At 46.7% G+C, this 15,122-nt stretch overlaps 1 protein-coding gene across 13 annotated transcripts in view; it reads left to right on the forward strand.

Moving 5' to 3' along the window:
• Nucleotides 1-15,122, forward strand: part of ADGRB1 (adhesion G protein-coupled receptor B1) — a 698,686-nt gene that overhangs the window by 261,692 nt on the left and 421,872 nt on the right. For 10 of the 13 annotated variants that reach the window (XM_069621727.1, XM_069621731.1, XM_069621729.1 and 7 more), the window contains exon 3: nt 9,281-9,439. The exons of the other annotated variants lie outside the window; for them this stretch is intronic. In XM_069621727.1, the coding sequence (XP_069477828.1) occupies nt 9,281-9,439 (159 nt within the window). The remainder of the gene's footprint in view (nt 1-9,280; nt 9,440-15,122) is intronic. 13 annotated transcript variants of the gene reach the window in all.

Consider the following 15,122-nt stretch of genomic DNA (forward strand, 5'->3'; position numbering starts at 1 on the left):
ATAGATAGATAGATATACAGACAGACAGACAGACAGACAGGTAGATAGATAGATAGATAGATAGATAGATAGATAGATAGATAGATAGATAGATAGATAGATAGATAGATAGATAGATATACAGACAGACAGATAGATTGATAGATAGAGATATAGTGAGATAGATAGATAGATAGAGATATTGAGAGATAGAGATAGATAGATAGATAGATAGATAGGCAGATAGATAGAAAGGTAGATGAGTGATAGGTAGGCAGGTGTATGGCTAGAATGATAGATAGACAGATATAGCTATAGATAGATAGATAGATAGATAGATAGATAGATAGATAGATAGATAGATAGATAAGTGATCGATACATAGGTAGGCAGGTAGATGGCTAGATTGATAGATAGAGATATAGTGAGATAGATAGATAGATAGATAGATAGATAGATAGATAGATAGATAGATAGATAGAGATAGATAGATAAATAGATAGAATGTACTTTTGCATGGGGTTCAACAATAGCGTGACATAGATGGATGTCAGTGTATTTGCAATGTTCAATCCTGTTATATGTAGGGGAGTAGGAAAAGTTGGGACCACTCTGACTCACATGCCAGTGCTAGATGCCAGTCACAGGCACACATATGTGCATTGGGCAAGTTTTATTGTGATTCTGGGTTGTCTTCCAGTACGTTTTTGTGGATTCAGAGACCCTTATATTGGGGACATTGGAACCCCATACAATGGTGGAATCCAGCATGCGACTACTGCTCTACTTAAAGACTTGTCGGTTGATATGGCTGTTGGCATGTATGGCTTGGTATGATTTTCCCATGTGCGTCAGTGAGACACACCCATTTCTATTCCAGAACTGCCACATAGGCAGACGTGTGAGTGGCTTCAATACTGAAGCCCATGTGCAAACACTTATACAAGGGCCCCAGAACACCGGCACTCGTGAGATCGCCCCTCCAGAAGATGCTGGGATGACGACGGCCTAGAAGGCTGGTGCTCCCCTGGAGACTGAGAGAAATCAAGAAGGGGTGCAATTGAGTGCATCAATGAGAAGGAGACTCAAGGAAGGCTGGACTGACTGCCTCTTGGAGCATGGCCAGGCAGTGGCAATGTTCCCTCTGGTATTGAAATCCCAGTCTAGCCACCACCTTCCTGGATGATTCTGCCTCCTACTTCCGCGGAACGCCACTCTTCCATCTCAAGCCCTTCTAAAGCTTGTGGGGTCTCTTGCTTTTGGTTCACACTACTGGTGCTTTCCATTGGAATTAGGTGTCCCTTGATATATAGGATGCCCGCTCAAGTCAGGGTGGACCTCGAGGGACCCCTGACAAGACACTGTGACATCATCCCTCTTTCATGAGTCCCTTTCCCAGCCCTATCCAACATAGCTTGCGCATATTGTAAGTACTCTCTCCGCTCCCCACCTAACCTGTGACTGGGCGATCTGCTCCACCTGCTTCCTCTCCTGGTTGCTTGTGGACCCCTTACTGCCAAATTGCCCACCCGCTCCCTCCCCCCGTTGCTAGCCCGAGGCTTCCTCGTATTGATCCCTTGCAATCTGGTACCCTTGAGCTGTCCATCCCTCTATGACGTCTAAAGCGGTCCGCTGCTTCCCTAAGCTATCTCTGCGCTACATAAACATCTTAACATTTATCGTAATGATAATACTGTACTATTGCCTTCCAGGTTGCTAGTCCATAGCCGTGCTCTCATCTCTCTCTGTTGCCAGCTTCCCGCACATCACCCAGTTCCCGGAGCTTTTTCCTTCACTATCTTCTATTATTGAAAGCTCCCAGCACTCAGATGTTGGATGCCAATAGCTTCCATAAGACCTGATGTGAAGTTTCTTCTCTAAGTGTTATGTCCACATTCAAAAATAAACAAATACAATTAGCACCCTGCAGCGGTGGGGGGGTAGCCAACCAATCAGGAGACTAGGAACATGGGCTGATACTTCCGATCTAGTCCAAGCCGCCTGATGGCCGGTTCACCTACCCTCCATCTCCCCGTTCCCTTTTTTTTTCAATCCGCCCCTCCTCACTTAACTCATTGCGGCAGCGGCAAATGACGCCACTGCAGCTGCTGCTGCTGGTCCTTTCACTCAGCACCATGTGGACACCAATGAAATGGAAGAGGGGCTCCGTACGGAGACTCACCTTCCTTTTCCATGGTGGCCATATTTGTATAGTATTTCCTTTCCATGAACGGTACACCGTGAAGTGACCCGTTCACGGAAAGAAAAAAAAAAACTTGAAATTAGCCTAGTCCCAGCCCATAGGACGGGTGCTAATAGCATTAACCACTCGTTCCAGCCCTTGGAACGGGTGTTTTATGCTCAAATATAAAGCTAGTTACTCTATTATCCTTAAAAAGGCTTCTTCATTCTTCATGACCAACAAATGACCCAAAGCCACAGATGAATACAATGCGCTTTGAGGCCTATGGGTGATGTAGCGCTTTATGAAAATTTAAATCAATCAATCAGTGTACGATTAAGGATAAGCTATGTTTATGTAAAAGGTTATTTGTGAAGTGCAAACTCATGCCCACTAGAGCTGAGGTCTGCAACATATGGCAGACCTCAGCTCTACTTGCAAATTGTTTTGGACTACGTCTCCTATGATCCTTCCCCATTGACTATGTTGCCTAGGGCTGATGGGAGATGTATTTCAAATCATCTGGTGATAAAAAGGATCCAGATCAATCCGCTAGTGATACAGGGAACTGGCAGCCATGCAAACAATGCTACTTTAATGGAGCTGCATGGCCCGCTCTTCATATCGAATGACCATGAATGCTCTGCTCCGGGAAGCTGAGCCTCCTGGACCATGAGCACCGGCAAGGCGGGACCACCTCACATTCTACTAAGACCGAGAAGGACCTGCAATCCATTGATTTCTTTCAGAGGACGCTGTAGCTGCCAGCTCCGCGTACTCCATGGAATTGACCGGAACGGCAACGGGTCATGACACACGTGTCTGAAGTTGTTGTACGAGCATGACAAGTGGCACACCATGCTGCTTCTTGCCACCTTTCATCCCTCTTGCGCCATACGAGTGAGAGATGGAGGCACAGACCTCCGCTCTAATCGCACCAAATGACGCAAGTGACAGATGATGGCGGATTGCAAAGGCAGTCTATGTGTCGGGCACAGGGTAAGGACGGATGAGAACCTCAAGCGGATGCCAAGCAGCAGCGATTATGAGACCATGACTCCGTGCCGCCTTAATGGATATGGCATACAGTTTTAATTGGAGTAAGCAGAAGGACCTACGCCAACCCCACTTGATCATAGTTCTAATGGGTTTTAACGATAGCGCAAAGCATGCCACCGTAAACCGGGAGGCCTGTGTAAGTAACCTTCTCTTCAGCACCGACCCTTCGATTGGCAATCCGTTTTGATGACAGACGTGCGTTTTGCTCACCGTCGCAATGTGAAATGACCTTTTAATGCGTCTGGGCACTTATGTGCGCCGTTTAAGTGATGAATTGGGAAAAGCGCGGGCGGAAAATAAATCCCGGCTTTAAGGGAATGGCTGAAAGGCATATGTTACCCTCTCATCTCCTACTCGTCCACTGCAGCTGAATCAAAAGACACAGAATCCCATTGCCTCGCGCCTGAGCTGTCTATGAGGCCGCGTCTGGCTGTGCGTGTCTGGTTACGGACCTCCTATTGATCGCGCTGAGGAGACACTACGGTGCGAGCCGTTCCATCAATACTTTTTCGCTCAGCCTGTAACACGATACATCTCATTTCAGGAAATTGAAGAGGCCGTCCACACCATCTACAACATCATCTGGTCCATTAGATGGTAAGCTTGGTTTGGATGACACATACGGAAAACCTCTCAAGGTCAGAGATGGTGCGTGAGCTCAGCATAAGGCAGGAGAACCGGATGGGGATTCAAGATGGCCGACCGGCCGTGGCGCATTCTTTCATTTTGCGACATGACAGCTGACGTGACAGAGGATATGGCATTAATGGTGTCAAGAGAAGCGGGTGGAAGAGGCATGATGTATTTACTTACGCACATTCACACACAAACATGGATTGATATGTTTGAGTGCACAGGTGCGTGAGGAAATGCAACTGTGATCGGGGTGTGCTTGAAAAAGGAGGCGTGCGCCAGACATGGTTCTGCCCTGGTGAATCTTTTAGGAAGCAGCACTTTACAAATGATAAATAAATACATATTTTGGTACAGAAATGACATCATGGGCAATTGTCTCGGATTTTGTATGCCGTCTTCTACTCAAAATAAGTATTGACACAATTCAGGCTTTTGCATTCGAGCATGAGTATTATGCTTAAAAACGGGCAAAAATATACATTTCTGAAGTAAAGTAGACGACAGAGGTGACTCTGGGGCATGGCACACAGCACAACTTCCAACACAGTATGCGCCATGTGAAAAAAGTCCACTTTCATTGACAATAGGTCATTGTCTCGGGAGGATAGCTATGGGGCAACGTGCTCGCCTTTGAAGAAAGACGATGCGGAGCAACACAAGTTCGATCTCTGGGTCCGCGCTTCGAAACCTCTGGGTATTAAACGTGTTATAAATAATCTATCATATCATATCATTTATAACAAACTAAACATCCTGTGCCATAAACTTGCTCAGCATCTAGCCTAACATGGTAAGTAATGCAAAAATAGAGTAATCCTGCTCCCACCTCAGAGGCCTAGCAGTGGCTAACCCAGGACCTGACGACCCTACCCCAGACATCATAGTGCTCACCTTTCTGAACCTAATGTTCCAAATCATTCGGGCACATGCTTTCATGTACCCAGTCCTCATTGTCCAACATCGTCTGACCTCATGAGTCAATTTCCCCAGACATCAAAGTTCCTCCTGGATGCACTTCATTGTCCCACCTCTCTAGAACTCATGATCCACCTCTCTGGCCGGTCGGGCACATGCTTTCACGTACCCAGTCCTAATCGTCCAACATCTTCTGACCTCAAGATTCAATTATTTCCCCGGTCCTCAAAGTTCCACCTGGATGGACCTCATGGTCCTACCTCTCTAGAACTCATGATGCACCAATCTGGAATCCACTTCACCTTCCAACGTCACAGTTCTACCTCTTCAGGTTTCATTTTGCATCCTGTATGGAACTCACAGCCCTACCTCTTTCAATCTCATAGCCTCACACATATGGAACCCATGATTTGGTGTGTCGGGACCTTGTAGTGTTTCCACTCTCTGGAACTCATAATCCCACATTTTGGGATCTCAATGTCTAGCCATTCTAAGTCACATGGTCAAACCACTCTGAACTACACAGTTCACACTATCTGGACCCCATTTTTATTTCACGGCTCCCCTCTTTGCACCAACTCTCTCTGAATCTCATGGATCCACTTCTGCAGACCTCGTGCCTAGCTCCCCATCTCTGGATCACATTCTGGAAGTCACTGCTCCTATCTGTTGACCTCTCTTCAGATCTGATGGCACCCTCTTTCCCCCATTGCTGTCTTTCCTTTTAAACTGACCAAACACTCTTCTGACTAACCTATGCCTCTTAAAGCATACTTCCCCATCCTATTCACGCTACATCAATTAACCAAAATAATGCTTTACCAATTAAATATCTGGTGGTGTGGGCTGTATAATCCTCTTTAGATGGGCAACCACCTTAAGTGCTGTAGAACATTTTGGCACAAAAATATAGTTGTAGCATTTGTGCACCTCTGTTAAAAACCTGTTTTCACAACCCAGGTGGAAAAACATTTCCGCAAATGGCCCAAAAACTGCTCTCCTTCTCTGCCCTGATCTCCTTCACATCGGCACTTGACTCTGCCCAAGTATTATACTTACTGATCTTATCTCCGCGCTATGCTCTCTCCCATGTAAACCTTCCTCAATACTCCAAGACATACTGCCTCCAAGTCCTGCCAGAATCACCTCTGACCTCCCAAACTATGATTTTTCCATCTACCTCTCCTCTAAAAATAAACAAAATCCGAGACACACTTCCAGCCCACCTTTCCTCCCACGCTTACCCCCACTACCTTTTTCTGCCCCTTCACCCTCACTAATATGCTTTATCTTCGATCATGAAGACAGCAGATCACTCCTGTGCAGTAGACAACCTTTTTACATCCAGACAGTCAACAAACTCACTCTCCTGTCCTCATCGCTCCCCGCTTTTAAACCTCCCTATCGCCCTTCAACCTGCTTCAAAAAAGCAACTGGTCTTCCCATACTAAAAAAATCTCGGTCACCCCTAATAACCCTGCTAACCTTTGCCAAGTATCTCTCATCCCCAACTACTTGGATATTCTCAAACCTCTTGCTTTCAAATCTCCGAATCCCTCTGCATTCTGGATTTCGTAGTCATCACTTGCCTGAATAGATGCTCAACCACGTCTCGATTCTTTTCCTCTCTGTGGCCCACTCAACCACTCAAAGCTTTCCTCCATACTCATCCTTCTTGACTGCTCAGCTCTTTTCCACATGGTTGACCACTCCTTGTTCTTTTTGAGCATTGGCTGCCTCAGCATCCAGGGAATCACCACTGAATGGTTTACTCCTGTCTCACTTAGTCCGTCCATTGTATCTCCTGGAATTCCAAGACATCTGATCCAATTCCTCTACTGGGTGGGGTCCCCCAAAGCTCAGTCCATGGATCTCTACTATTGACCCTCTACTCCTCATCCCTTGGGCATACCATCTCCTGCTTTGGATTCTCTTACCAGCTATTTGCTGATGACGCCCAGATTTTCTTCACCTTCTCTACAGTCACTCTGGAACTCCCTGTCGACATTTCTGAATGCCCATCTGCTGTACATCAAGAGATGGCAGTTTGTTGTCTCATACTTAACTCCTCCAAGACCAAAGTATCTTATCGCTCTGCCTCCAATGCCCCACCTCTCCTCCCTTCAATAATCTCATTCCCTAACGCAGGCGTTTTTGGAGTCTACTTTGACTCCAATCTTAACTTTCTAAAACCCATCACTTCCACCTCGACAGTGGCCGAATTCAATGCTGAATATTACAAAAATGTGTCTCCTACTCACCGACTCAATCACTCTTATCCTCACCCTGGTAATCAATCACTTGTACTACTCTGCCAGCCTCCTCCTAGATTTCACCCTTTTCTCCGTCTCCCTGTTCAACACGTGACTTAACTTTGCCACCAATTCCATCTGTAAACTTGCTCGTCTCCCACCTCCATGCACTGCCTTGAATCTCGATGGCTTTCCATGAAAAGCTGAGCCCTCTTCAAGTTCCTTCTACTTGTCTTCATATCCTTACACGTCCTCACCCCCCACCTTGATTATACAGTCGCTTAGTGTGTTCTATCCTGATCACTCTTCTCCAGCACACACAATAATGTCTCAGTTCCTTGCCTACCCTTTACCCCTTCTTGTGTCCACTCCTTCTCCCTTCTTGTCCTCTTGAAACTCAAACTACCTTCCTACTCGCATGATAAACTCCACTACAGTTAACTTCTTCAAACCCTCCCACAAGCAAGACCTTCTCAACCTTGTGATGGACCCCTCAACCTTATCGCACACATCCCTCTTCCCAGGGCTCCTAGCACCCTGTTCCCTTCCCCCTTCTTCAGCTACCATGTATTCTACCTGTCCTATCAACGTTGACCTTCCCTATGTCTGTACCATCCCTGGTCTGTGGTCCATCATTCCCTCACCACATACCAGTCAATTGTTTTCACTTATCCTACTATTTTATGGCTCCTGTTATGGGACAGTCCTGCTGTCTGCAATTGTATTTTGAAAGTCCCGGGAGGATATCTCAGGGGCAACATGCTCGCCTTGGAAGCAATACCTCTGGGTATTAAGCGCGTTATAAATAACCTATCATATCATATCAAAGTGTTTCTGGACGAAACGCACTATACCCTCACTAAATACAAATACAAACAAGAGCTACCCACACTCTGCTCTAATGCCTAAAAGAAGGTGGAAGAGGGGGATTAAGGTACCGTAGAACTATGGACACTTAGCAGCGGCACGTGCAAGCTCGCTTGAATGAGTGGGGCGGCATAGCTACCTCTGACCTCTTCCGCAATTCAGGGGCAGACACTATTTCCTGCCCCCACCTAGCTGGCACAAATTAGCCCCACCACAGCAAATGCTTCTGCCACAGTCAGCAAGCCACACTTTCCTACCGAAATGTTGTCATTCTGCTAAGGAATAGACACACTGGTTTAGGTTCACGCTAGTAGTATCATTTCTGACCATATTTGAAATGTTTTTCATCACGGCTCTGGTTCATTTAGTGCACTGCATCCACACGTGATGCCGGTTGAAAGGACCGCCCTCTGGAGGCATGCAACGTATGGGAGAGAGAGGACCGCCATTGCATTAGCAGCTGTGCAGTGTTGTGCTGAAATGCAATATTGTCTAAAATGTATTAGTCCCTCCTCTTCATTACATATCGGAACCCAGGGAATAGGAGAACAAGAGGCAGATGTTAAATAATATAATACACATACCATACAAAACATATATGTAATTCAATTGGGTAGAGGCACCCACTCCCACCTGATGAAGAAGTCTTGGGGACTTTGAAAACTAAATCTTTGCATCATCTCAACGTATTATTGTCACCCAGTCCAATAAAAGGTATGAGGACCTGGACTCCATTTATAAAGTGCCTCCAATGCACAGTGATGTCCAAATGTGTATCTATCAAATTACAGGGACCCATACATTGCTGAATGCTTGTATATTTTCAGGTAGTGGCAAAACACCCTCCCATTGTCAAAACAAGGCTGGTTAAAAGTGTTAGGATTTCAATGTATGTATTCAGACTTTGCTCTACCGCTGCTCAGTCATGTAGTGTTAGTTGCTACAATCTCTTGTTATTATTCTTCTTCTTCTTCTTATTATTATTATTATTATTATTATTATGATTATTATAATATTTATTGAGTGTGGACCTAGCTTCGAGAAACAACGCAGCACTTCACAGAGGTATACAACAGTACAGATGCATAACAGAGTGCCTTTCAGAGGTAACAACTGAACAGGTATTCAGCAGGGGGTGCTATACGGAGGGGCACAGAGGAGGGGCAGAGCTGTACCGGGTGGCGGGGAGAAGTGGGACGGGCAACGCCTAGCGAGTCAGGTGGCATGAGGGACAATGTGGTGGCCTAGGTGTTGAGGTGGAGAGATTGCTTGAAGAGGTCGGTCTTGAGTTCCCTGTACCGTTGCACCCTCGTTCCTCTGTCACTGCTTCCATTCTCAACCAGCTCCAGAATGCCCGCGTTGACGCCGTTCTCTGGTTTTTCTCCCCAAGGTGGCTGGAACCCCTGGTCCTCTTGGGGGGACTGTACCCGGGACTGTGGGGGAGGACTGCAGACCCGCAGCCGGACTTGCCAGTCTCTGCCTGACGAAGGCCTTCTCTGTGAAGGAGCCCTGGAGGAGGGAAGGCTCTGCAATAGGAAGGCTTGCAATAGTAAGTTGCGACTGTTTCAAGGAATGTTCTCCGATTCTGCCCTTATTGACATTTACCTAGTGGTCCCAATGAAGGGGTAGAATTAGAAAATAATGAAAATGTGGGGGGTTTGTTTACCCAATCAGAGAAGCAAAGCCTTACACTGCTAATATTTTATGTTAAAGCAAGACCATGTCAACCATGGACATTCTTGAGCCAGCACTTTTCAACCACTGGGAATTCCTCTGTGTATCATTCCATAATTTTTAATTTGTCTTTGCCATAATGATGGTGATCTTCCAGAATGAATCAAGTCTTTTCTGCACTCCCGGAAAGGAAGCGGTACAGTGCACACTGCTATGCCACAGACTGTGAACCCACATCAAGACATATCTTTGACACCCTACTGCGAAAACTGTAACCTGTTGGATGGAAGTGCTCGAGACAATGGGCCTCATTATGAGGTAGGAGGTAGCCATGGCGCTATTAGCGCCATAGCTACCCACTTACCACATTCCGGGTCCGTGTTCCCGGAATAGGGATTTACCGGGTCATTCCGACCTTGGAGGACCCGGTAAGTCCCCATTCCGGGAACCATTCCCCATTCCCATTCGATCCCCCATAGGGCTCAATGGGAATGGGATGGAGCTAATAACGGTACACTATTAGCGGGCACATTATTAACTCTGAAGTCTCTTAACGGGTCCCTTCAATAACGCCTGGCAAAACCAGGCGTTGAGGAAGGGACCGCTTAGGGACCTCGGAATAGGGTGGTAAGGGATTACCGGCACCGGTGTCCTGACCGGTGCCGGTAATCCCTTACCGCCCACCTCGTAATGAGGCACAATGTTTCTGGGACAGTGGTATTTTCTGTGGGAAGCATTTCCTTCCATCATTCTCTTTGCTCGACTGTCGAATTACAGTAGTCGGTCAAAGAGATACAGATCAGTCTTAAACACAAGCAGGAAGAGAGCAGTCTATTGCTAGGCGTCGTCTCAATCATTTCCATCCATCATTTTGTGGTCATTGTAATTTTGAAGCAGATCAGTGGCACATCCTCGGTTTACTGGGGAATGTAGTGCTTAGGAGGCCAATCAGTGGTCCCCATATGTATTTATTGTAATTTATTTATTGGTCAGTTTTAAGGCGCTTATACAATTAGCAACAACTGTTTCAAAGTGGCCACAGGACAACAGGGTGGGGACAGGAGAATGTAGACAATGAATTACTACAAAGATAGTGTTAAGATGGATTTCTTAACTCTGTCCTGGAGGGGCAGAGGTTTGACTGAAAGCCCGTAATGAGCACACAAAGCAAGGACACTTACAAATTACTCAAAGCAGGTGTTATATTAAAAATATAGACACATTTATTACAAGGCCTTTGTAATATTGACCACAGCAAAGAATCACAATAAAACTCAAGTAAACCAACTCATCACAATCAAATACAATATATATACGATTACCGAAGGGTCTAACGAGTTAGAAGCACAAAATATGCAGACCACCTAGATGGGGAGGAAAACAGGCAGTGCAAGTAATCGTTTAGACCCAGTTCGCCTTCAGAGGCCACCTAACTAGAAGGAAGTCCGAGCCCTACGAAGAGTGGAGCCTTGTACTCAAAAGTACCTGCACACGCTGGTGCCAGTGGGCCAAGTGGAGTCTCTTCAAGGAAGTCCGGCAGTTCAGAACGGTGAACAAAGGAGGGTGAACAGATCTCCGCTACTCAAGCACGACCTCCACTTGCGGGCAGAAGCAGAGCGCGAGTGCGAAAAAGGTGTGCTGTTTAACACAGCGAGGAAAAGCTACGGGCTACTGCAGGAGGGCGACCAGTTCTTAGCGTTGCTACTCACCGGTCCCCGATGCAGGCAGACCCGGGCTTCTCCGTGTCAGTTTCAGTGCTGGCAGGTTCAGATACGAGCAGGGGACGTCTCGGCGTCGTGTAGATTTCGCGGCAGCAGGAGTTGAGGATGTCCCAAACGCAGTGAACCCGCACAGATTGTTACCACAGCAGGGCAACGATGCAGCTGTGTGTATTTCAGCCCAATGTACACTTCTCACTTCAGATCTGGGAATGCCAAGTGTACGAATCGTGTGAGAGTGTCAAGGACTCGGAATACAGCAGCAACCTGATGGTGGTTACAGAGCAAGACTCCTGGGTAAGCTGGTCAGTCCACTGGATGGTCCAGAGACACTTCCGAAGGCTTACGTGCAGGAGATGGTGAAGATGCCGAGAATAGTTGTTCCCACTATTCCAAAGGGTCGAAGTACCAGTACAGGCCTTCTAGTTCGATCAGAGGTAGAAAGGGTTTCACAAAGCGACAGCCGTGCAGAGGAGCAGTCCGTCAGCGGGTCACCAGCGATTCCTCGGTTCAGCCTCTTGGTTGCAGGATACTTGGCTCCTGTATCCGTCGTTCGTGAGAACTCAGGAGATCGACATGCTAGTGGTGTTTCCAGCCTACTCTTATCCACGGTTCCCTTCGCGCCAAAACGGAGAGGACCCAATGGCGAGATCTTCTCACAAAACACTCACACCATACTTGGACCTATCACGGACCACGGTGGACCCAGGCATTCACGACACACTAGACTCTCTGGCACCCAGGATGTGTATTGGGACCAGACATCCCAGCCCACATCCTGGAGGCACACACAAGGCCTGTAGAAGCCCGCGAAAGCATCTGTGTTTCGCGGAACGTACATGCCCAAATAAGGAAGGCCCCGGGTCGGCTCGATCCGGGGAAGGTGAAGGGGGCAAGACGGTCAGCGGGCAGGACAAAGAGCCTCGTGGTCTGGCCATTTTGGAAGCCAGGCCACCATTTTGGGCTAAGCACGAGAAAGGCACTTTAATAGCAAAAAGGAGCTCAAAACACAAAGAAACGATTGCTGCCACCAGCCCCGTCCGTGATTCACTTGCACCGTTCGTTAACAATCCAAAGAGAGTGTCTAGGGCCTGTAGAATACTAGAGACCCAAGAGATCAGTAACTGCTTACAGTGCCCTCTTGTGTCATGTTGCGTGAAAGCTGCAACATGATAAAAGAACTACGGAAAACAATGTTTCCCGGTACTGACTGTCTTAAGGGCATGTCAGTTTCCCCATAAGAATGGAGCGAAAGCCCAGAGGAGTGCGGCAGAATGCTGCACTTCGCTGGCAAAGTCTAGATCACGTTGAAAACAACATCAAAAAGTTTAGGGGTTGCCACATGGAAGGAAAATTACCCACAATTAAGAAATCTTTCCTAACAGATAGATAATTGAATTAATAGTACAAAAGAATAATGAGAATAACAGGGAGGGGAGACAAACCTACTAAACCTTGTGAGTGTTCAGAACGTGCAAGTGCAGGAGGTAGGGGAGTAAGGTAAAGGTGCTGTGGTGCTCATGGAGAAGTGCTCGGGGTGACGTGCTAATAAGAGAAGAACATAAGTGCAACCTCCCGTGCGGAGGGGGAGCTTAAGTAAGTGCAGTTAAAAGACAGCGGCTGGGGTGAGAGATGTGGGGGCTCAGGGCCCCGACGATACATAAGGGCCCTGCACATCAGTCATGCTACTGTATGATTAGCAGGGAAGAGAGGAGGAGAAGGAAGAGGTAAAGAGAAAGGTCTTGGGGATTTTTCAGAACTTTAGGAGGACCTGCTCAAGATGCAGAGGGAGGCTATTCCACAGGAGGGAGCCCGCCAAGGAAAGTGATCGACCACCAGCACTCTGTTTAGCAAACCGAATATAAATGTGTTAGTTGTTACATCTGGCATAGGCTTCGAGCGGACATCACTGTAAATGTACAAAGTGACCGTGGTGGTGGGATGAGTTCAGCCTCTCTCGCGTATCCTCTGGAGATATCTACATGCAGGATCCTCCATAGTGACTGATGTGTGGCGTTGACACAAATACAACCCCTTTCTAGAGAAGAGTATACATTTCCTTTTTTTGGCCACAGCCTTGGTGTTCAAAGATGAAGACATATCTTAAATCACTTAGTCATGCACCCATGCTCACACCTACTAGTGCATAAAGTACATCCCTTAGAAGTCAGGGCAAAGCAACAAGAAACACACTTGATTGCCACATTAAAAAATAAATAATGTATAAAATATCACATGAAAAAGCACAGAGGGAAATGCATAGATAAGAAGGAGGCAGTTCACTAAACATTTCTAGTGCGGTGCGCTAATCAGCATCTGCATGTGCTTTTCCTTTGCAGGGATACACAAAGACACACATATGGATGCACGCAGACATGAACATATGCATACACATACACAAACCCATGCAGATGATGAGATACACAAACACCTTCAACTTTACCTTCCAGTCCAACTCACCAAGATAACCAACAACACCTAAACTCCATACCACATTGCGATCCATACACTTCCACACTTCCACATGCCCCACACATGCACACAGCAGCACATTCACATACTTGACACACATCTAATTTAAAGACACACACACACAGACCATAACATACATACACACATACCCAGAGACACAGGCACTCACATCCCTACATGCCTGCCAACACATACGTTCATACATACCCACCAAATGTATCAAACCACACAGTAACCCAGCACACACACACACACACACACACTCCTCTCCTACTATCCTATCCCACAGCTGGAATAAGCTAACTAATCATAAATGCATGCACACCATGGAACTGTCTTGACCAGCGTCTGAATTTGGCTTTGTCGTCATGTGTTAAATGTGCCACTCTCAGTCCGGTAAAAGTTGCATCATAGTAACATTCGCACACCAGCTACACAGACTGCACTGCTTGTAAAATGAGTGATAACCAGGGATTGTTTAATAAACCAGTGCTTCTTCTCATTCTGAACATTTGTCTAAAAAGTGGCAGACGTCCGTGGCGTGGTGGTTTGGACGTTCAGCTCTGCCCATCTCTCATGTTCTGTGACGTGCTGGTTTGGACATTCAGCTCCGCCCATCTCTCATGTTCTGTGACGTGCTGGTTTGGACATTCAGCTCCGCCCATCTCTCATGTTCTGTGACGTGCTGGTTTGGACGTTGAGCTCCGCCCATCTCTCATGTTCTGTGACGTGCTGGTTTGGACATTCAGCTCCGCCCATCTCTCATGTTCTGTGACGTGCTGGTTTGGACGTTGAGCTCCGCCCATCTCTCATGTTCTGTGACGTGCTGGTTTGGACGTTGAGCTCCGCCCATCTCTCATGTTCTGTGACGTAATGGTTTGGATATTCAGCTCCGCCCATCTCTCATGTTCTGTGACTTGCTGGTTTGGACATTGAGCTCCGCCCATCTCTCATGTTCTGTGACATGCTGGTTTGGACATTGAGCCTACATAATGTGATATCTCACTGTAATTTCACCATTATGAATTCACCTCTTGGTGACCTTAGAGGCAAAACATTAACTGTGAAGAAGTCCTCAGGGGGATAGATATCTTTGATGATACAGGGGTTTGAAAATAGTTTGTGTTAATTCAAAGCCCCTTGGTCGATTGATTAGGACCCTTCTATTTCTCTGAATAGACAGAGGCAAATTCTATCCTGATTATCAGTTTTTTGAGCGCCATGATGCCTTGAGTGATAGAGCACTGTACAAATTGATTGATTGATTGAATGCATCCCGCCTCTGCACATTGTTCTAAATCACGACCTCCAATTCTTCAAAGCAAGACATCTCGGAAGCTTAGCACCAATGAAACACCTACATATGAC

This window comes from Ambystoma mexicanum, chromosome 5q (assembly GCF_040938575.1).
Source record: "Ambystoma mexicanum isolate Mex_15411 chromosome 5q, UKY_AmexF1_1, whole genome shotgun sequence".
Taxonomy (NCBI): domain Eukaryota; kingdom Metazoa; phylum Chordata; class Amphibia; order Caudata; family Ambystomatidae; genus Ambystoma; species Ambystoma mexicanum.